Source organism: Trachemys scripta, chromosome 10 (genome assembly GCF_013100865.1).
Source record: "Trachemys scripta elegans isolate TJP31775 chromosome 10, CAS_Tse_1.0, whole genome shotgun sequence".
Classification (NCBI taxonomy): Eukaryota; Metazoa; Chordata; order Testudines; family Emydidae; genus Trachemys; species Trachemys scripta.
Window position 1 is genome coordinate 44,239,218 of NC_048307.1, and position 21,272 is coordinate 44,260,489.

Below are 21,272 nucleotides of genomic sequence, written 5' to 3' on the forward strand. Positions count from 1 at the left end.
TTTTTTTTAAATAAACTTCTTTTAAGAACCTGATTGTTTTTCAGTGTCCTAAAGACCCAGGAGGGTTGATCTATGCTCACTTTGTAACCAATTGGTTAGGATATTATTCTCAAACCTTCCCAGGAAAGGGGGTGTAGGGACTTGGGGGGATATTTTGGGGGAGGCAGGGCTCCAAGTGGCCCTCCCTGAATGTTTTTTTAAATCACTTGGTGGTTGCAGCGATACCAGGGGCAAGGAAGGAATTTGTGCCTTGGGGAAGTTCTAAACCTAAGCTGATAGAAATAAGCTTAGGGGGGTTTTCATGTTGGTCCCCACATCTCTACCCCAGAATTCAGAGTGGGGAGGGAACCCTGACACCATCCCCAACAAATAAAAGCTGTAACAAACAAACAACCAAAATAAAATATCCAACCAGTATTTTACCCTGAAAAGGGAGAAGAGCCAGAGAATCAGTGAAGTCCTCTCTTACTATTGATTTTACATGGAAGGCACTCGGGCTAGATTGATGGAAGAATTCTTAACTCTTGGTTCATTTTTTATTTGCAGTTCATTTTTAATTGACACACAGTCAAGACCTGAGTTTTATATCTCATCCAAAAGGCTGTAGTGGATTTTTAAAAAAATATTTAGTGATATGTTCCATTCATCTGAGATTAGAAAAGTGACCAGATTAAAGCACAATCAAACAGATAAACACTGTCAAACAGATACAACTATCTGGACCCTGCACTCTGTAAAGTAGTTCTAACACTTCACCTTCTGCCCCCAAATGCACACGTGCTTGTGTACACAAAGTTTGTTTTCCAGCATCAGACCTCTTCCTCAGAGTGGTTGTTGGTTTTGTGTTTTTTGTTAATCCAGAACATATGTACCCTTAATTGTTCTGTGTGGATTAGGGAATACTTCTATCTGTGTTTAAAAAACTAAATCAAAGTCTGACGACTAATGCTGTAGATGGAACTGATCCCGCTGTTCCATCAGGGTAGTGGTGTTGATTTCGTCATGTTATGAATCATAACTATTACAGATAGAAAAGACCTATTAGGTTACATCCACAGTGATGGGTATGGGATAGCTTAGTGGTTTGAGCATTGGCCTGCTAAACCGAGGGTTGTGAGTTCAATCCTTGAGGGGTCCACTTAGGGATCAGTGGCAAAAATAAGTACTTGGTACTGCTAGTGAAGGCAGGGGGCTGGACTCGATGACCTTTCAGGGTCCCTTCCAGTTCTATGAGATAGGTATATCTCCATATATTATTCTGTCACTTCTTACTTCCCTGCTAGGAAGACTTTTTTTTTTTTTTAATATTCAGCCTATGTTTTCTAAAATGCACCCAATACTTCTCATTACATCTGCTTGTACCACCTGAAAATATTTGTCTTCTCCTAGGTGTTTGCTAGGGTTACTATTCGTCCGGGTTCTGCTGGACATATCCGGCTTTTTTGAGCTAAAAATAGCGTCCGGGGGGAATTTTAAATGTCCGGATTTTCCCCCCCCCCCCCCCCCCGTCCGCGCGGCTGACAGGGCAGCTGGCCGGATCGTGCCACTCGCACGGGACTCCGGCAGCCAGAGACCCTCCTCCACTTTCCTCTCCTCTCCCCTGCAGCTGAGCTCACTCCCCTCCTCTCTCTCCCTCCCTCCCTCCCCCTCCCTGCATTCGCAGATCGCCGGCTGGCCGTTCGCCTCTGGCCTCCGGCAGTCTGGAGCTCCACCCCCTGCTCCCCTCCCCCTGCTGCCGAGCGCGCTGCTCTTCAGCACTCTGTTCTGAGTGGCATGGTAAGGGAGCCAGGGGGTCAGAGAAGCGGCAGGGAGGTTCTGGAGGGGGTAGTCAAGAGACAGGGAGCAGGGGGGAGGGTTGGATGGGTCAGGAGTTCGGGGGGGCTGTCTGGGGGTTGGGGGTGTAAGGTTTTAGGCAGTCAGTACAGGTGGGGGGGGGAATCTCAGGAGGGGGCAGTTAGGGGACAAGGCACAGGGAGGCTTAGGTAGGGGGTGGGGTTCTGGAGGGCAGTTAGGAGCAGGGGTCCCAGGAGGGGGCAGTCAAAGGACAGGGAGCAGAGGGGTTTAGATGGGTCAGGAGTTTGGGGGGGGCTGTCAGGGGGTGGGGAGTGGTTGGATGGGGCGTGGGAGTCCCTGGTGTCTGTCTGGGGATGGGAGTGTGGATAAGGGTTGGGGCAGTCAGGGGACAGGTAGGGGATAGGGTCCTAGGGGGCCAATTAGGATGGGGGGGAAGGTCTCAGGAGGGGGCAGTCAGGGGACAAGGAGCTGGGGGGGAGGGTTGGGAGTTCTGAGGGGGCGGGAAGTGGGAGGGAGTGGAAGGGGCAGGGGCAGGGCTAGGGCAGGATGGGGGCGGGGCTAGGGTGGGGCTCCTCCCGTCCTCTTTTTTGATTGTTGAAATATGGTAACCCTAGTGTTTGCACCCTACAATCACTTATAGACAGGAATTATTTTTCTTTAGTAGATATTTGGCCAAGATATTTGTATTTGTTGTAGTTCTTTTAATTTTGATATGTAAGTAAAACTACTGAAAGGTCTGCTGAATTCTGTGAAATTTTTATCCCAGATTCTGCATAACATTTTGGGGTAAAATGATTCTTTCCTCAGTGAAATTCATCGAACATATGAAAACACTCCATTGTTTAGTGAATTAATTTTAGTTTTGTTGTTTTGTTTTAGTTAGGCTTGGTTTTAAATCCTTCTGTACCATGATGGGATCATTTCCACCTACAGTTCCCTGCAGAGATGGTCCAATCCCTCCCTCCCAAAATCTCATGTTCGAAACAATACAAAACCAAGACCCACATTTTCAAACTTGTGTGGGTGCTCAGTGTAGGCATACAGATCCCTGGTGTGTGTGCATGCCTACCTATGTGGGTCCTGCAACCCCAGCTGGCAGCCATTACAGATTTGCATGCCTAAATCAGCATCGCATACTTGGATGCACACACGGCAAAATTTGGCCCAAATATTATAGGGCTTTCAAACCCAGTCTAGGTCCTGTCCTCCTTAATGCTATAAATTAAGCCATGCTCCCCTGCTTAGGCCATATCTTTCTCCAGCTATTGGATTAAATCAAGATTTTTTTTTTTCCACTGAGAGGGAGGCACTAACCCACTCCCCTGTAAATACTGGATGAGTGAGTGAACTGGGACCATTGATCTCATGGCTGCTTTGTGGATCATCTGGGGAATGGTCAGTAGTTTCTGTCACTGCATGGTTATAGTAAAATAGCAGATACCCTAGCAATATTGAGCTGCTAGACTCTGAAAAAGCTGATCGGTCTATTTTGATTCTGCACTGAGCTCCCTTTGCCCAATTCCAAAGTTGGGCACTGAGTGCAGAGCCAAAGCACAACTGTTCCTCAGCAGACCTGCAGTGCAGGACCTTCTGTCTGTCACACTGTGAGCAAGGTCAGGTTTCTGTCAAATTTAAAAACAAAACATGGAAAAAGCATCAGGAATCCAAAAACCAGAATCCAATACCAGTAATTTGTGCAGGTATAATAATGTGAATTAGGGGGTATGATTCTGTATGACGGTTTTATTCTGGAAAAAAGCCTTAGTATGGATGTATTTATACCAGCTGAACAGTTATACTGTTGGTATAAACTGCATCTCCTCTAGGGGAATTTTCTGATCTAGCTATACTGGCCTAAGAGACTCCACCTCTTTTAAAGCAGGCTGGTGTCAGCGAGCTGACATTTGAATAGGTGTGCAGTATAGTTGTGTCGAAGGATATTAGAGAGAGAAAGTGTGTGGTATAATATCTTGTATTCGGTTGGTGAGAGAGACAAACTTTCAGGTTACACTGAGCTGAAGAAGAGCTCTATGGAGCTCAAAAGCTTGTCTCTCTCTCTCCAACAGAAGTTGGTCCAATAGAAGATATTTCTTCATCCACCTTGTCTACAGGTAGTTAATTGGTGTTACCATTTCCATTGAAGTGAATGGAGAAATAATAGGTCTATTAAAGGTATAGTTTATCTGTTAAGGCAGAGGGTGGTGCATTCCAGAGGATTCCTCTACATCTATAAATGCTGAAATATGTTGTTCTGTATGCAGCGGTTAATTAAAAGTATGAATTTAAACTGATTTAATTAAACCTGGATAAATACCTCTGTGGTCACTTTTACTTTGGTTTTAAGAGAGGGTTTTGGCGGGTTTTCAGTCAATCTTTTCCCAGTCAGCGTAAGCTTGAACTTTTTAAAATTCTTCAGAAATAATTTTCTAATAGAAAAGATCTTTGGAGATCTTAATCCAGCCAATTCTGGGTATGTAGGTTTCAGTTGTCCTCTGCAGACATCAGGCAGGACACTGTGTGGTCTAGAAATTACTTTTGGGTACAGCACATGCAATGAAGGCAGAGAAATAAACTCTGCCATATCTGAGCCAAGTCACTGAAAGTTAGACAGAACAAACCAACCAGATAATATTGTCTACAAGAAAGGGGAAAAAGTAGACAATGAAAAATAACCTAAAATCTGTAATATAACTGTTACTGTATAATATAAAGCTTGTTTTTATAGCAGTGATTCTCAGTGATCCAAGTTCTAACTGTTTCTAAAGACATCCAATCTAGTCACCAGTAAAAGCTGGAAAAGCAAAAGCTAGAAGAAAGGAGAGGGAGCTTTTTCCAGTATGAGTGTCTGCTATGAGAGAAACGAGTCATCCTCATGAACTGGAACCACCAGTAGAACTGGGGCTGCCAGCAGAAGAGGGAGCAGGGCTGCTAATAAGTCTGGAGCAACCCACTGAGGAGGAATGTCCAGGAGATAAGGAAACAATCAACTGGACAGAAAATGTCTAGGGTGAGAGGAGAATTATGTGGTAGGATAGTGGGAGTAGATGAGAAATGGATCAGGAGGTAGAAGGGCCAAGACACTGTGGTGGGGTGGGGGGAGAGAGAGATTAATAAAACAGATGGGAGTGAGAGATTACATGAAGAGAAAATCACATGTGGGATTATTTTCTTCAAAAAATGCAAATCACTGATTGCATAGAGCAAAGTTAAAACTTACAGAAACATGCTTGTAATAATATATCTCCATTTAAGCAATAGCTGTAGTTGCCACAAGATCACTGGCTGATCATGAGTGGGAGAGAAGGTGGTCTGCATGGTTGTAGATGGGAGAAGAGGTGATCTGTGAGACATTGGACTCAGCATTGTGTCTGGTCACCACAGCAGAAGTGGGGCACCTGGTTGCAGGTCCCGACTCTTGCAGACAGCCAGTCACTCATTTAGCGGTTGGACTAATTTTAGAGGAACTTCAACATTGTTCTACACTATATCCCAGATGCAATGACTACCAAGGAGCCATGCAATAGGTAAGGGTCACTGGAGTGCAGTGCATACCGCCCACACCCCTTCCTCCATCTTGCCCCTATTCTGCGAGCTGATGAAAGTGAAGGGGTAATGAAGTAGATCTGGCTTTATGGGGGAAGTCCCAGCTGGCTGTTAAAGCCAGCATACAAATCTTTTGCACAACCTGAGTGGTTCAAAAGGGCTGTAGTGAGCTAATGAGCTGCAATATTTCTCGGAAGAATGTAGTCCACACTATGAAAAAGTTTGAGTAAATTTAATCTATACCATTGACAAAAACAAACAATATCCCCTGTCCCCAAGAAATAATCATCAATCTCTTGAATCTCTTCATTCAGTTATGAAGCAGTCTGAGATAGTGGATTTTTAACTTGCCTGACTATGCTACTTTGTGATTTTTCTTCTGCAATCATGTATGTGCTTCAGTGTCAGGGTTCAAAAGGGTGACTCAGGGTTTGCTGGAAATTTATCAAAGTAGCTGCTCTGGAATAGTTATTTCAGTATAAGACCACATGTGGACACTTTTATTCTGGAATGAAATGGTCCATATAGGAAGTTATTCTAGAATAATTTTTTTTTAAATATGAAAGCTGAAATTCTAGCCTAACTACTTGCCTTCAAGAATAATAATTCCAAAATAACTATTTTAGTACATTTTCAAGTGTAAATAAACCCTTGTGCACAGAGCAGTACCATCAACTCTGCATTAACTTGCTGTTTATCAATTTAAGTTTGACTTTTAGGGACATATTTTGAAGACAGAGCACAGTAGGGCCATCTGCCAACAGACACAACCTGCATCCACCAACTTTGCACAGCTAGATTGGGTAATTGCATTTGTTGGTGAAAATATGGGCATTCCTGTTTCATCCACATTTAAAGAATTTGACCCTTAAAGTTTTTAACATTTGGGTTTTTAATTGCATTTTATTTTTCAAGTACAAAAATGTATTAATAAAATTAAGCTGAAAAATTGAAATAACTGGCCAACTATCAGATTAGCAGTGTTTTTTGACCTGAAACAGTGTTGCCAATCCCAACCATTCAGAAATCATGAGTCAACTCTCTCCCCCCAATCAAGAGATTTGATTAAAAATCAGGAAATTTAAAAATAAGTAAGTTTTGGATTCTTTTCATTTGCCTTTGGGTTTCTGAGCATCAAGGGTACAGTTGGTTCATGTTTCAGGCTTTTCTCTGCAACCATGAAAGTTTAAAAAAAAAAAAAATTAAATATGAAAGCTGGGATTCTTGCCTAACCAATTGCCTCCAAGAGCTGGGACTCTTGGATACCATGCCATTAAGTTATGTGTTTGTCAACACATGGAAACATGGCAATTCATGTGTGGTATGAGACATTCCCTCTTATAATGCACATATGAAGTAGCTGGAAATATACAAGAATGTTCCATGGGTGAAACAAGGCTCTTCAGGCACAGTAATATACAGTGTGAATGGAACTGGTGGTATTGTCATTTGCAGCCCACATAAATACTCTAAGCAAAGTACAGTACCTGCTGTGAGTGCATAATGCCTGGTTTTCAAATAATACTGCCATTTATTTAAAATAAAAATAAGTGTAATAGTTAATGACTAACTTGGAAAATTTCAGGTTTAAAATTAAGCAGTCTTAGTAGGCTAAATGGAGACTTAATTGTGCACTCATAGAATCATAGAAGATTAGGGTTGGAAGAGACCTCAGGAGGTCATCTAGTCCCAACCCCCTGCTCAAAGCAGGACCAACCCCAACTAAATCATCCCAGCCAGGGCTTTGTCAAACCAAGCCTTAAAAACCTCTAAGTATAGAGATTCTGCCACCTCCCTAGGTAACCCATTCCAGTGCTTCACCACCCTCCTAGTGAAATAGTTTTTCCTAATATCCAACCTAGACCTCCCCCACTGCAACTTGAGACCATTGCTTCTTGTTCTGTCATCTGCCATCACTGAGAATAACCTAGCTCCATCCTCCTTGGAACCACCCTTCAGGTAGTTGAAGGCTGCTATCAAATCCCCCCTCACTCTTCTCTTCTGCAGACTAAATAAGCCCCAGTTCCCTCTCCTCTACTTGGATATTATTTTTACCATGCTGGTAGTACTAGAAGCCTGAACTGAGATCAGAGCCCCAGTGGGCTAGGCACAGTATATACACCAGTATTGCCAACTCTCATGATTTTATCAGGGCTCTAATGATTTGGGGGAGGGGGGTGTTTTTTAGCAAGTCTGCTAGCTCATACATTTTCCCTTGTTCAAAATGCCCCATGCTTCCTTACAGTCTATCTGCACATGGAAGTGAGGCTGTCCTTAATAAAGTTGGCTGCCACTTCCCACTATTTTCAGTGAGATTGAAGTCATGCCCTACAGCAAAATGGCTGCCATGCTATGATCCAGGGGACTGGACAGAACACAAAGACTGGGAGGAGCAGCAGAGTCTCTGTGAAAAGGGAATGGAGAGAGTGATGGGTAGCAGGTGGCAGATTTAGGACTTGCAGGAGAATGAGGTGCAGAGGGATGGGAAGGAGAGGGCCCAGAGCAGCTGGAGGAAGGGGAGAAGTGTGCGGGAGCACTGTCCAATTTTGGGCACAGAGGGGGGGAAAGGGGAGAGACAGGGAAATGTTTCTTGTAAAAGGCTAATCCAAGCCCACAGTTTTTATTATGACATTGTCACTTATATGAATGATTGACTTGATTTTAAAGTTCTTTAATATCTGTATCTGTAACTCATCAACCCTAAACAGTAATATAAACTCTGTGTTCAAGTGTGAATCATAATGCAGTAATTAGGTCAGTGGTTCTCAAATTATTGACCATCCAGCCCTCCTTTTATCAAAGGAAATAAACTAGGAGGGGAGAGAGTTGAGGCAGGATAGGAAATGGACGGCAGTTGCCCTGTTTTAGGATTGAGGAGAGGATAAGTGGAGTCTCCTCCTGATCAGCTAAATACATGTGCATTTTATGTATCAGAGGTTGATTTTTTAGGTTCACTAGCAGAGGAATAGAGGGGAGTGAAAATAAGAGACACAAAATAAGTTTGATGGGGGGAGTTAAATTTCATGTTATTTGGGGCCAGTCTCATGATATGGGGAGTCTGACTGATGATTTTTGCTCTCTTGCGGTTGGCAATACTGCATACACATAGTAAAAGTCAAAGAACTACTTATATAAATAACAAATGGTAGGGAAGGGAAGAATTATTATCCACTATTCTGTGGATGGGAAACTGAGGCCCGTGTAAATTAAATGACTTGAGCATGGGTACACAGGGAGTCTGTGGCAGAACTGAGACTTGAACCAAGATAAGCGGAGTCCCAGTTTAGTATTTTAACCTCAAAACTCATCGTTCCATATCCACTGCAGGTATTATTGTGATGAGTGCTCTGAAAAAAACACATAAATAAAATGAGTAAGTAAACTCCCCACTCATCTTGGTGGTTCCTCTGGGTCAGCGGGTGAGGCATATTGGAAATGAAGAGCGTGAGGAAGTTTGCATTAGTCTTACCTGTGCTGTGGATAATCAGGACTTAAGGTGTCAATGCAGGTGTTAAAGGTTCAAGCTTGAAGAACTAAGCTGTTTGTTTTAGTTAGTATGAAACCACTGAATAACCATTCTGACCTGGTCTACGCTTACATTTAGGTCATCCTAGCTGCCTCCCTTAGGGCTGTGAAAAACTTCACACCCTGTGTGACATAATTACATAGACTTAACCCCTACTGTAAACACTGCTAGAATTCATGTGTCGGCCTAGCTACTGCCTCTCAAGGGGATAGATTTACTACAGGGCTGGAAAAACTCTGTTGCTGTAGTAAGTCTCTACGTTAGAGCAGTGTAGCTTCAGCTGTGCTACTGTAGCACTGGTAGTGTAGACATACCCCCAGTTTCTGAAGAATTTAAACTCTAGGAATTTACTTTCCTATATCAAAATGAAAATCTGAACAAAAGCTCTTTTCTAGACAACATCTATGTCTGGGCTGAAAAATGATATACCAAGTTTCAGACCTGTGCAAATTTAAATATCTGTATTATAAATTTTGCAGAAGCTCTTAAAGAGTCACAATAATAAATAGATGAAGTGGGTAAAAAACCATTAAGGGGATTAATGGGAATAGTCAGCTGACCATGGAACTGTTATAAACCTGTGAGCTCATCTGAGTTTTCTTTGCTGCTTCATTCAATATTACAAAGATCAAGAAAAATTCTCCTTTCTTGATATTTTTTCTCCCCTTCTCTATGCACAGCTAGAAACATTTAAAGAGAAGGTGGAAATGTAATGAATGCTTTCCATATTATTAAGCCCCAGAGAGTAACTTCACTTCTGCAGTAAGGAAGGTTGTTCCAGATGAACATGAAAAACACATTTCAGAGCTGTTGTTCTGCTATCTTGGCTGCCTTCCAAAGAGACTTTGGCAACAATTCCAAACCCTATAGGAGCCAGGGCTGCATTTTTGAAAGTGAAGTCATAAATGGCAACTCTTTCTGTTCCCCTCACCAGGCCTCCTCCTCCTCCTGCAGAAATGGCCAGCGTGGTAGGTGAAGAGGCTCTCTGCTCTCTTATTTGACTTGTGGCCTTATGGTTTTCTAAGTAGTTGTGTTTAAAAGTCCTGTGTTTCTTAACAATCAATGGGAAAGTAGTACTCAGGGTCTGTATGTTGTAACCTGTATGGAGATAACTTCATTTTTATTTGAAAGGGATCTGCCCTAAACATTGTACTTGAATTCATTTTGGCTATGTCTACCCTACAAGTGGTATAGCAGCACAATCTCAGCTCTGCTGCTATAGTGTAGACAGAAAGGGTTTTTCCGTCACTGTAGTAAATTCACCCCATTGAAAGACAATAGCCAGGTTGACGGAAGAATTTTTCCGTTTACCTAGGCTATGTCTACGCTATGTAGCTTTTAGCAACACAGCTGTGCCGCTAAAAGGCACGCAGTATAGCTGCTGTTGGTTGGCAGGAGAGAGCGCTTTTGCCAACAAAGCGCTGTTCGCAGCAGCTCTTGTCTTCAACAAAACTTTTGTCTTTCGGGGGGAGGGGGCGGTGTTTAATACCTCTGAATGACAAAAGTTTTGTCTTTCACCTGCCAGGGTAGACAAAGCCCTAGTGGTGGCTATACTGGGGCATGGGTTGTCTTAATTACATCTCTCAGGGCACACTCTGAGCAACATAGCTTGGTCGACCTATGTTTTAGTAGTAGACCACACCTTTGACTCTTTAACACACACACTTGTGATATAACCTTGTTAGGTCTGGATCCATGGCCTGGCTTAACAGAGGTTTTTGAGCTTGATTATGTACTTTATATCCTTTCGTGTTCAACCAAGGAAACACTTTTTAATAGTTAATAACTAAAGGAGGGGCAAGGAAGGAGATGGGAGCATTGTCCCCTGAACATAGAATTGGAAACCAGAAACCACCTGACTTTTAATCTTGATTCTTAAAATGACTTTGATTTTGGGTAAATCAGTCTTTCTGCTTCAATTTCCCTTCTTGTAAAATAGAGAGTATACTTATTCAACTGCACAGACATTGTGAGCACTAATTAATTAATGTTTGCAAAGTAGTTAGGAGATGGGAAGTGCTGAGTAACTATTCTGATTTTTTAATAGGATTAAATACGTGACTAGGCATGCAGTCATTTTCACTGGGATCTTTTTCATGGTTATGTAACGTGCACCACTCACGCACAGTCATAGCTAAAAAGCCTCTTCTTTTATAATTAAATGCCACTGCACCAGTAGTTACTAATATTTGAGCTCTGAGTATAGTAGAGCAAAATAACCCTGAATGAATTAAATTGTCTGAGGGAAAGCCATATGTGCTGCATCTGATTAAGTTGCTGTCAGAAGCAGGCAGCTGATGGATGATGCCCAATCTTGCTAATGTTTCATGCACAGACATACAAGAAGAACCTGTATTTATTGAAGAAATGTGTCCCCCCTCAAGGTTGGCAGGACTTTTTCTGCCTTACAGTCCTGCAGGATTCACTGACTTACTAGTGCAAATGTAAAAAACAAAAGATTTGTCTATAGTTTAGCAGTAATTTGTATTTGATTTCTGACTTCTCTACTATAATGTGGTTCCATTGCTCAGTGTATAGAGATCTTCAAACACTAAAATTCTTCCATTCTAATGCAACATTTTCAGGGATTTTTTCTTTATTATGAGTTTTGAACATTAAATGTTATCCTTCAAATTTTATTCCCATTGCTTAGGTGATCTGGTTTATTTACATTGCAGTTATTATTGTATCAACAATGCACAGATAGAGTTGGGTGGGAATATTCTGATGGAACTTCTGTTGGAAAATGCTGATTCATCAAAAGCAAAACATTTGGCATAAGTGTTGATTTCAGTGAATTTGCATTTAGGAAAAGACAAAGCATTTTTGGAATAAAACATTTTGATTTTACTTTTGAAATTACTTTTTTGTTACAAAATTTCTTTTATTTCATATTATAAAACACATCTAAAAAAATTAAATGTCAAACAAAATGGAACATTTAAATCTTTCTTTCTTTGAATTTTGAAATGTATCTTAATTTTTCCCCCCAGTCCAGAATGGACCAAAAAGTCATGGAATTTCCTACAAAATGGAAAATCCAGTTCCCACCCAGCTCTTGGTACAGCATTGTTAATAGGAAACCAGATATCCCTGCATGTGAGAGCTGAGTTGCCCAGTGAAAGCTGTGGGGAACTCTGCCAGTTCTCACTATTTGCTCAGGGAACCTCCATCTTTAAACTAAAATAATATATAAAGAGACTTAATCTTATGAGCTTCTATTGAAAACAAAACAAAACAACCTCACACCTGAATGCTCTTGCGATGTCATTGTTAAAAACCATTGTGAAATGTCCCAAAGTGCTTGACAAAATCTCTCGCACACCTCACGCTTGTTTAGTCTCACATACACAGATTCTCTTACAAAAGTAATCACCTTTGTCAATTCTGTATCAAGAGCTATTGGCAGACCATAAATATTTTTTAAGAGTGGTGTGCTCTTAAGAAACAGGACCAGAGGTTAAGTTTCCTGATCTCAAGTACGTTTATAGGTATTACTCTTTGGCAGAATCATACCACAGCCTTTGGACTTGGCAGAGTGGCTTCCAGTAAAAATGCTCATGTGCATTGTTTGCTGAAGAGAAATGAAATAGCTGGACATTGACTTTCAGGTAGATTAATATTGTGAAGTGCCCTTCCCCTGCTTACAGGGGGCTAGTTAGTGGGAAAAACTAAAGTTATTCATTTTTTTTAAATATGTACAGATCATGCTTAAGAAAATGCTAGAAGAACACATTTAGCTTGTATGCGTAAGTTAAAAACATTGCTAACAATATGAAAAACACAGTAATAAAAAAAGAGCAGTAAGAGTGGATTGGACACATGTAAAATGCATATTAGGTGCTTCTTAGGGAGCTTTGTAATAATTCTTTCTTCATCTAACTCAGGGGTGGGCAAACTATGGCCGGGGGGCCGCATCCGGCCCTTCAAACGTTTAAATCTGGCCCTCAAGCTCCTGCCGGGGAGCGGGATCCGGGGCTTGCCCCGCTCCATGTGTGCCGTGGCTCGGCATGGCTCGTGGAAGCAGCAGCGTATCCCCCCTCCTACACATAGGGGCAGCCAGGGGGCTCCACATACTGCCCACTCCCCAAGTGCCACCCCTGCAGTTCCCATTGGCCCACACTCCTGACCCCCTCCAGCGCCCCAACCCCCTGCCCCAGCCCTGCCGGAGCCCTCAGCCCCTCCATCCGCACTCCAACCCTCTGCCCCAGCCCAGAGCCCCCTTCTGCACTCTGAACTCCCCATTTCTGGCCCCACCCCAGAGCCCGCACCCCCAGCTGGAGCCCTCACGCCCTCCTGCACTCCAACCCCCTTTTTCATGAGCATTCATGGCCCACCATACAATTTCTATACCCAGATGTGGCCTTTGAGCCAAAAAGTTTGCCCACTCCTGATCTAACCCAGTCAACAAAAGTTACACTGCTTTACAAAAATATAGTAGAAACTTGGCTGGGTTCCGTTCTACTGTTTAAATACATACTGCTATATACACAACACTGTATAGTTTAAAAAATGTCTACACTGTGGAGAGAAAACTCAAAAGTTTTTATGCATAAACGTATTCTGGAGATTACACTTTATGAACGGACTACATTTATTTCCAAATGCATTATAATTATTTACACAACTAGTGTCTCTAAATGGTTTTAAGCCTTTCTGTATTTTAATTTAAGAGACGACCTCTTATTTTCAAAAGATGGAGGGTCAGATCTTCGTTCATGTCCATCAGCTGAGGATCTGGCCTATAAAAGAGAGAGTCTTTATTCCCAAAGTGAAGTTAGGGGCAGATCGTCAGCTGGAATAAATCAGATATATAAAGACATAAATAAAATTACAAATAGTGACTAGTTATCAAAACAAAGCAGTAAAATATTGTCCAAGGCACAGATTAGCTACCAAGATTGTGCTATAATGTCTCAAATTAAATCAAAGGTGTTGGGTGTTATTTCTTATTTGTGTTACCTTTCAGTCCTAAGGACAATATTTCCTAGCTGCTGGGGCCCAGTGAAACAGTAAGGTTTTTATTGTTTTCCTTTATAAATAAATAAATTTTTAGATAAAAGCAACACGCATCTAATCCATATCTCCTACTGGATGTGTGTTGTGTGACTTTTGTTTTAGGATTGCATGGTGGGTCTGAGTGTGGACAGTAAACTGTTGCATGATTTTCATGGCAGCATTGCAAACTTATCACATAATTTTGGGATAGCCAGGCAGAATTGAGAAAACATGGAAGAGTGATGGGTGTGTTGTATTATACATATTTTTATGCACAGTGGGTACTATGTTGTATACAGTAAACACACTGTCTATAGGAGAGAAAATAGGGAGAAGAATTGTTTCTCTCTGAAAAAGTGACAAATGGAATCTTTCTAAAAGTGTCTTGGTTCCATTAAAATAATTTTAAGGATCGATGTGGTTGAATATATAAGATGCTCTGGTTTTCTCTGATGTTTAAATTAAGCAACTATTTTACTCTTATACTTTCTTCTGCAAACCAAAAAATAATGGCAGGGCATCATCCCAAGAACTAGCACCATTGTGTTATAAATTTTTATATTAATTTCCAACAAAACCATTGGTGCTTCTCTTTTCAGCTTTTGCTCTTGGCTTTGAAATACATCCCTTGGCATTACCTACAAGTTTTCCTGTGGAGCAACTGTGAAAGACATGGCATGTTCAGGGTCCTTAACTTCCTCTGCATCTTCATTTTGGGGGACATCCTTTTGCTTCATTACCATCTAAACTAACTTTTCTCTGTTCTTTTGAAAAGGAGAACTTCTGAGTTTTGTAAGCTCAGAACCCAACTTTATTTTAATCAATTGATCTGTTCTTATTGCCTTTTATTTTTCCCCAGGAGGAGTACAGAGCAGAAGGCATCAGCTGGCACAACATAGACTATATAGATAACTCTGGCTGTATAAATCTTATCAGCAAGAAACCAACAGGACTGCTCCACCTGCTGGATGAGGAAAGCAAGTGAGTGTGAACTATTTCTGAAAGTCACAATGACTGACTGTGGTCATGTGTTCACCAAACTCTAAAGGCTCACACTGCCTTACCCAAATTATGTGTGCGCCAGGCAAAAGAAGAAAACAATCTGCAAGGTTACTGTTGGTGGAAGCTACAAGCTTTTGAGCTACACAGAACTTTTCCTCAGGTTGCCATGGAGGAAAGTAGAGAGAGAGATCTCCTTCTTACCACATCTAGTATTGTTAAAGGGAAACGTTGGAAATTCTTTTCTTCAGTATTTGCTTAGAGTGCAGTCACACAATTATTTATGCTGAAGTCTTCTCTTTCTTGGTAATGTTTGCCAAAAAGATACCTAACGCACTAACCACTATTTCTACTTATTTATGATTTCAGTGCCCTCCTAATTGTTTTTTAATCTAAGTGCTTGCATCTAACTGGGTAATGCAAACAGTGGAGATTTAAAAAAAAAACACATCTAAACTATGAACTAAAAATGTTACTTATCAAGAGTTTCCCCATCATAGGGAAGAACAGCTAAGGTTACCTTTACTTTGGTTCTGTTCTTTCTTCCAGGTCTGTGTCTCAGGGCATGTCTACACAGTGACATGTAGGAAAGTTAAGGTGAATTAACTAAAAGTGTGAATTTATGGAATATTAGTTAAAGTGCATTAACTGCCTGTGTGGATGTGCTCATTCAGAAGAAAAGTGGCCTTAGTTTGCTTCTAAAGTGAATTTGGCTATGTCTACATTTAAACTGCTACAGCAGCACAGCTGCAGCATTCTCTCATCACTGTAGTTAATCCATCTCCCCGAGAGGCAGTAGCTAGGTCAACAGACAAATTACTCCATCGACCTAGTGCAGTCTACATGGGTGTTAGGTTGGCTTAACTGCGTTGCATGGGAGTGTGGATTTTTCACATCCCTGAGCGACAATAGCTGGGTCAACTTAACTTTTTAGAGCAGATCTGGCCTTAGTCTATAGCAAACTAAGGCCCCTTACTTTTGAATGAGAGCATCTACACAGGGATATAATGTGTTTTAATTAATGCTCAATAAATGCATACCCTTTGGCTCGGTCTATACTTAAACCGCTACAGTGGCACACCTGCGGAGCTTCAGTGTAGACACCTGCTACAGCCACAGGAGGGGTTCTCCCATCGCTGTCATTAATCCGCCTCCCCAAGAGGCAATATCTAGAAGAATTCTTCTATCGATTTAGTGCTGTCTATGCTGGTGGTTAGGTTGGCTTAGTGACATCTTTCAGAGGTGTCCACACCCCTGAGAGACATAGCTATTCTGATGTAACTTTTCAGTGTAGACCAGCCATTAGTTAATTTGGCTCAACTTCCCAGGTAGACAAACTCTCAAACTTGTGGAAATTTTGGCCTAAATCCTCTGAATGTAATTTTCTAGGCTCATGGGCAAGAAGTTTCCAGTAGGATCCACTGGCAAAGTTCCTACTTAATAATTCTGTTGGTGGCAGGTGGGGAGGGTTTATTCCCTTCTCTAGAATAAACCACAAGCCTGCTCTCAAACCTGGTGGCTCCCTAGTGACCTACAGTGGGCCCCCCAGTACCAGGGCAGTGCAGCTCCATTGCATCTGTGCTTTCAAGGGTCTTCCCCAACCCTCTTTTCCCAATGACCCTAGGGAGTCCTGCAGTAAAAGTGAATACAGCAGTAAGCTTGTATTAACTTTTCCAAGGACTTTCTCCAGAGCCTCAGAGGGGGTGAAGGATTTCCCAACCTGCCGAGGCTCCGCAGCCTGTCTCAGAATGGAACCCCAGACCCACAGAGCACCGCCAGAGGCCCCAGAAAGTTGGGAAGACAGTACCACAAAGACACATGATTCCCTCCATGTAAGAAGTGAAAGATCTGCCTGCTGAGGGTTTCCCCATACAGAGATATGGAGGAGAGCAGTCCAGGGCAGTGTATTTTTAACCACAGATTAATTTGAATTTTATTTTTTTAAAAGATAGAATTTTAATTCAGTTTTTGATAAAGCTTTAAAATATGGACAAAGGCCCTTTCAACTGCAAGCAATTAATACACAAAGTTCAAGTTGCAGTGAATTGACATTTTGCTGTGAAAAAGCCATGGGCTTGATTCTTCTGTCCATTTATACTAGTGTACATCAGGAGTAACTTCACTGAAATCAATAATATTGGTGTAGAACTAGTGTGGGGTGAAATTGGGCCCTGTGATTTTATTTACACACCTCTGTGAACTTTTTTAAAAATGCCCTCTTACTGAGACCTGTAAAAAAGCTTAAATATTGAAGTTATGTATGCAGCTAAAATAGGCCATTTCTAGAGGGGTGAATATGCCATATACTCGTGTGCTGTGCATTTTGAGTCACAAGGCTGAAGACAAATATATCTGACCTCTAGATAACTGTAGGTATCTAAATAATCATGCTACTATGAATATATTATTACAAATAGTTATGTGCATGACTACACTTTTGCAATTGATTCATTCTAGACCCAGTTAGCTGTACTAGATATCTGCAGTTGGAAGCTTCATCAAATGTATATAGTATGTATTTAAATACAGGTGTATGTTAGCATACATATGTTGCCAAATGCAGCTCAGTACTGGGTATAATATCTGTAAGCGCAGAAAAGAGAAAAGCAGAATGTTCCCTATTACAATTTATGGTCTGTCAACAAGGGTGTGTTGTTTTTTTCTTTGACTTCACAGCTGCCTTCATTTTTTCCCCCTTTTATCCAGTTTTCCACAAGCCACAAACCAAACACTACTGGACAAGTTTAAGCGTCAGCATGAGGGGAATTCTTACATTGAATTTCCAGCCGTGATGGAGCCTGCTTTTATCATAAACCACTATGCTGGAAAAGTGAAATACGGAGTGAAGGTCAGTCACCACAGCTGTTCACTAGCACTTATTTCAGTTAAAATGCATTCTAGCTATGACTGGGTACCCGTTGCCCAAGACTGCAGTGTGGATGAGTAAAAATTAACTCCGATTTATTGTCTGCTAGAGTTCAGATAAGATTTTTTGTATAGCAGCAATGGTCTGAATGTAAAACCACGGCACGTTGCTGAACTAGGTGTCGGTGTGAAGGAGGTAGGCACAAATAGGGAATGTCAGGCTGCCTGGAGTGGCTCCCAAGCATGGGTGCCAACTTCAAGGCAGACTGTCAGGAAATAAGGCACAAACCCCAAATTGGTTGTGTGTTCTATAATTAGATTTCACCAACCAAGTAACAAACGTGAACTCCTCAGACACTGTAACAGCCTTACCATGGAATTGCACACAGTCCCCTAGGCTAGGGCTTTCTGGTCTAACCTTACCACCACCAGGCAAGCCTGCCTCTGTGATTAGATGGTCCCTTACACCAAAAATCACAACATTCAGGTTACTCCCAGTCCCAAAGGACTAATCACTTGCCCCAGGTCAATTGTACCTAGGGTTGCCAACCCTCCAGGATTGTCCTGAAGTCTCCAGGAATTGAAGATTAATCTTTAATTAAAGATTTTCATATGATTAAACCTCCAGGAATACATCCAACCAAAATTGGCAACCCTCATTGTACCCTTGATATTTCACTGGAGACAACACTTGCAGCCAGTCCTTTAATAAACTAGCTAACGATTTATTAACTAGGAAAAGGAAATAAGAGTTCTTTATGAGCTTAAAGTGGGTAATACCCACAAATGAGTTTCAGCCTTAAATTCAAAAAGATAATAGAAACTTCAGTAATAAGCAAACTCCATATGTCCTGTAGGGCTAACCCAGGCAAAACAGCTGGGGGGTGGGAGGGCAGGCTTTTGCTTATGCCTAGTGATTCTGGTCCCTTTAGAGTCCAAGCAGCAAGAAGAACCCAGTTTCTCCTTGTCAGGGATTTATATGTCCTTCTCCCTAGAGCCCAAGCTGATGGGGGGAATGTGCAGGTCTCTTCTTCCTGGAGGGGGTGAAGAGTTCAGTTAACAAAGTCTTTGTTCTTTTAATGTCTCACCATGGCTCATTTGGTTTCAAAGATTTTTGTCGTTAGGCAGGACCCAACATCTTCTGAAGGAAGCCAGCATTTGAATTAGAGAAGGCTTCTTTCCTGTTTGATGAATGGTTACAGAGGTTTACGATGCAAACATTTGCTATTGCCTTATAACATGGGGTACAGATAAGTGAGATTAATGCATGCAGAATCCTACAAATTATTCATAAAGTCTAAACACCAAACACATTCTTACAACTCTAATATCTAGCTCAGCAATACTAACATACAGGTGAGCCAGACTGGTTTCCAGCTGTGCATTTTGTCAGTGTTCAGTGAGGCCTGGGGCCTTGGCATGAGCTGGCACCTGGTCTGCCAGCATCACAGGTGGCAAAGGATTTATACAGTTTATTGTGGATGAAAGTGTAAAGTTTCAAACAATGTTTTTAATAAATTTAAAATGACAGTAATCAGAACCTTTTAAACATAAGCATAGCCCAACAGAGCAGCCACACCACCTTTCTGTATGGTCACGCTCCTTGTACTGCTTCTTCCCACTCATACTCTTGGTTGTCTTCCATTTTGTGTCCTGGGTGGCTTTCCACTCCAAACGTGCAAGGACTTACATACATGCTTAGCTGTACACACTATATTTCATTGGGGCCTAAGATTGCACATTCAACAGGATTACTCAGTGCATAAAACTAAGCAGGTGCATAAATCTTCACAGATTTGGGGCCATAGATTATAAATTCTTTGGGACAATAACTGGGATTTGTATTTTTCTGTATGGTGCCCACCTTGCTTAGCATCACATACATCAGCAGTTCTAAACCTTTTCCATACTGGGACTCTCATCCTAACTAGCCAAGATCCCTCCCCCCTTAGTAACTGGTAACCTGTTCACTAGCCCTCCAGTTGGAATAGATGATAATATTCAAAGTTGTCTAACAGTATTATGGCACTGCAAGGGAAATTGCTTTGAATTCTTGCAAAGAAACCCAGGTATACAGTGCAGTGTGGACGCCGAATTATGGGCTTGGATACACTGAGTCCACAAGCCCAGATCCCACAGACCTGAGCTTATTGTATAGTGCAGACATATCCACAGACAGCCTTTGAAACACCAAAAGATACAATTTGCACTATGTTTCTTGTTGCAACTTCCTCTCCAAGTTCCTTGTGTAAAGCTCTAAATTGATAGCTGCCAAGTTAAAATAATTATTCTGCTGGAGAAATGCCCTGTAAACTTAGTTAACTGACACAAACTCCGTGCAAACTGAGTGCCTGTGTATAGAATTAACTTGGATTTGCGTGACATCACCAGGGTTTGGGGGTCATGGTTTCTCCAGATTACAGACAGTGTATTGTTTATGGCTCATATACTAGCAATACAAGACCAAATGCATTTTCTTTGCCTTTAGCCATTTTACTATTAAATAACTACGACTGGGATTTTCGCAGGTGTCTAAGGGAGTTAGGAGTCCAGCTCCCTGAGGCATGTTTAAAAAATCTCATGCTAATTATTTTAAACTTGACCCCATTGACATTCATGTCATTAAAAGTATTGGTCCAGATCCTCCTGACAGCTGTTTGGCACCTGGCCCAGCTCGTGTGGGAGACTACCTAGGTGCTATAGTGTTTAACAATGTACCAAAAAATCACATTAAAAGAGTATTAAGTTTGTGGAGTCAAGCACCAGCTTTTAAAATGTCTGTTTTATTAGAAGTGTGTTGGACTGAGAATTTTCATTAAATTGTCTTGCTTTTGAAAGCTATCACATGCAGAAGAACAGCGAGGACAGTATAAATAAAAAGTTGTCATATTACAAGAATAGTCAAGCCCTCCTTTTTTCTTTCTCGCTAGGATTTCCGGGAGAAAAACACAGATCATATGCGGCCAGACATTGTAGCTCTCCTAAGAAGCAGCAAGAACGCCTTTATCTGTGGGATGATAGGGATTGATCCAGTGGCTGTGTTCCGCTGGGCAGTCCTCAGAGCTTTTTTCAGGGCTGTGGTTGGTTTTAGGGAGGCTGGAAAACGATACATTGAGAAGAAAACTGGTGAGTAACATATTGGCATCCCACCTCTGTACATCTTTGAATCTTAACTATATATAATACATACACAATATGTCCCTGACATCTGATTTCAGTATGATTAAAATGTTATCGTATCTAATTTACACATATGCTCCTCTTCCTAATAATGTGTCCAAAAACGGGTGAATTGAATGGCTAGATTTCTGAGTAAAGAAGTATGTGGTACTTTACATGTCGAATAACAAATGCAATGGAGCCTTAGCAATTTACGATGAAGGATTTTCATTGTGATGATGTTTTACCTTTTCTGTAGGATTCATTCTTAAGGAAATGTGCATGATTTAAATGGAAGCTTAAAATTATGAAGCAAAAAAGGGAATACTTTGATACTTTAACTCATATTTCTTTCATTGTTAACATAAAGTCTGAAAACACAGAAGTA

The 21,272-nt window shown here is 41.4% G+C and overlaps 1 protein-coding gene across 7 annotated transcripts in view; it reads left to right on the forward strand.

The window, feature by feature from the left end:
* The window catches only part of MYO9A (myosin IXA), a 455,456-nt gene that overhangs the window by 343,520 nt on the left and 90,664 nt on the right, over nt 1-21,272 (forward strand). For all 7 annotated transcript variants that reach the window (XM_034783136.1, XM_034783134.1, XM_034783141.1 and 4 more), the window contains 3 exons: nt 14,721-14,842; nt 17,567-17,708; nt 20,656-20,851. In XM_034783136.1, the coding sequence (XP_034639027.1) occupies nt 14,721-14,842; nt 17,567-17,708; nt 20,656-20,851 (460 nt within the window). The remainder of the gene's footprint in view (nt 1-14,720; nt 14,843-17,566; nt 17,709-20,655; nt 20,852-21,272) is intronic.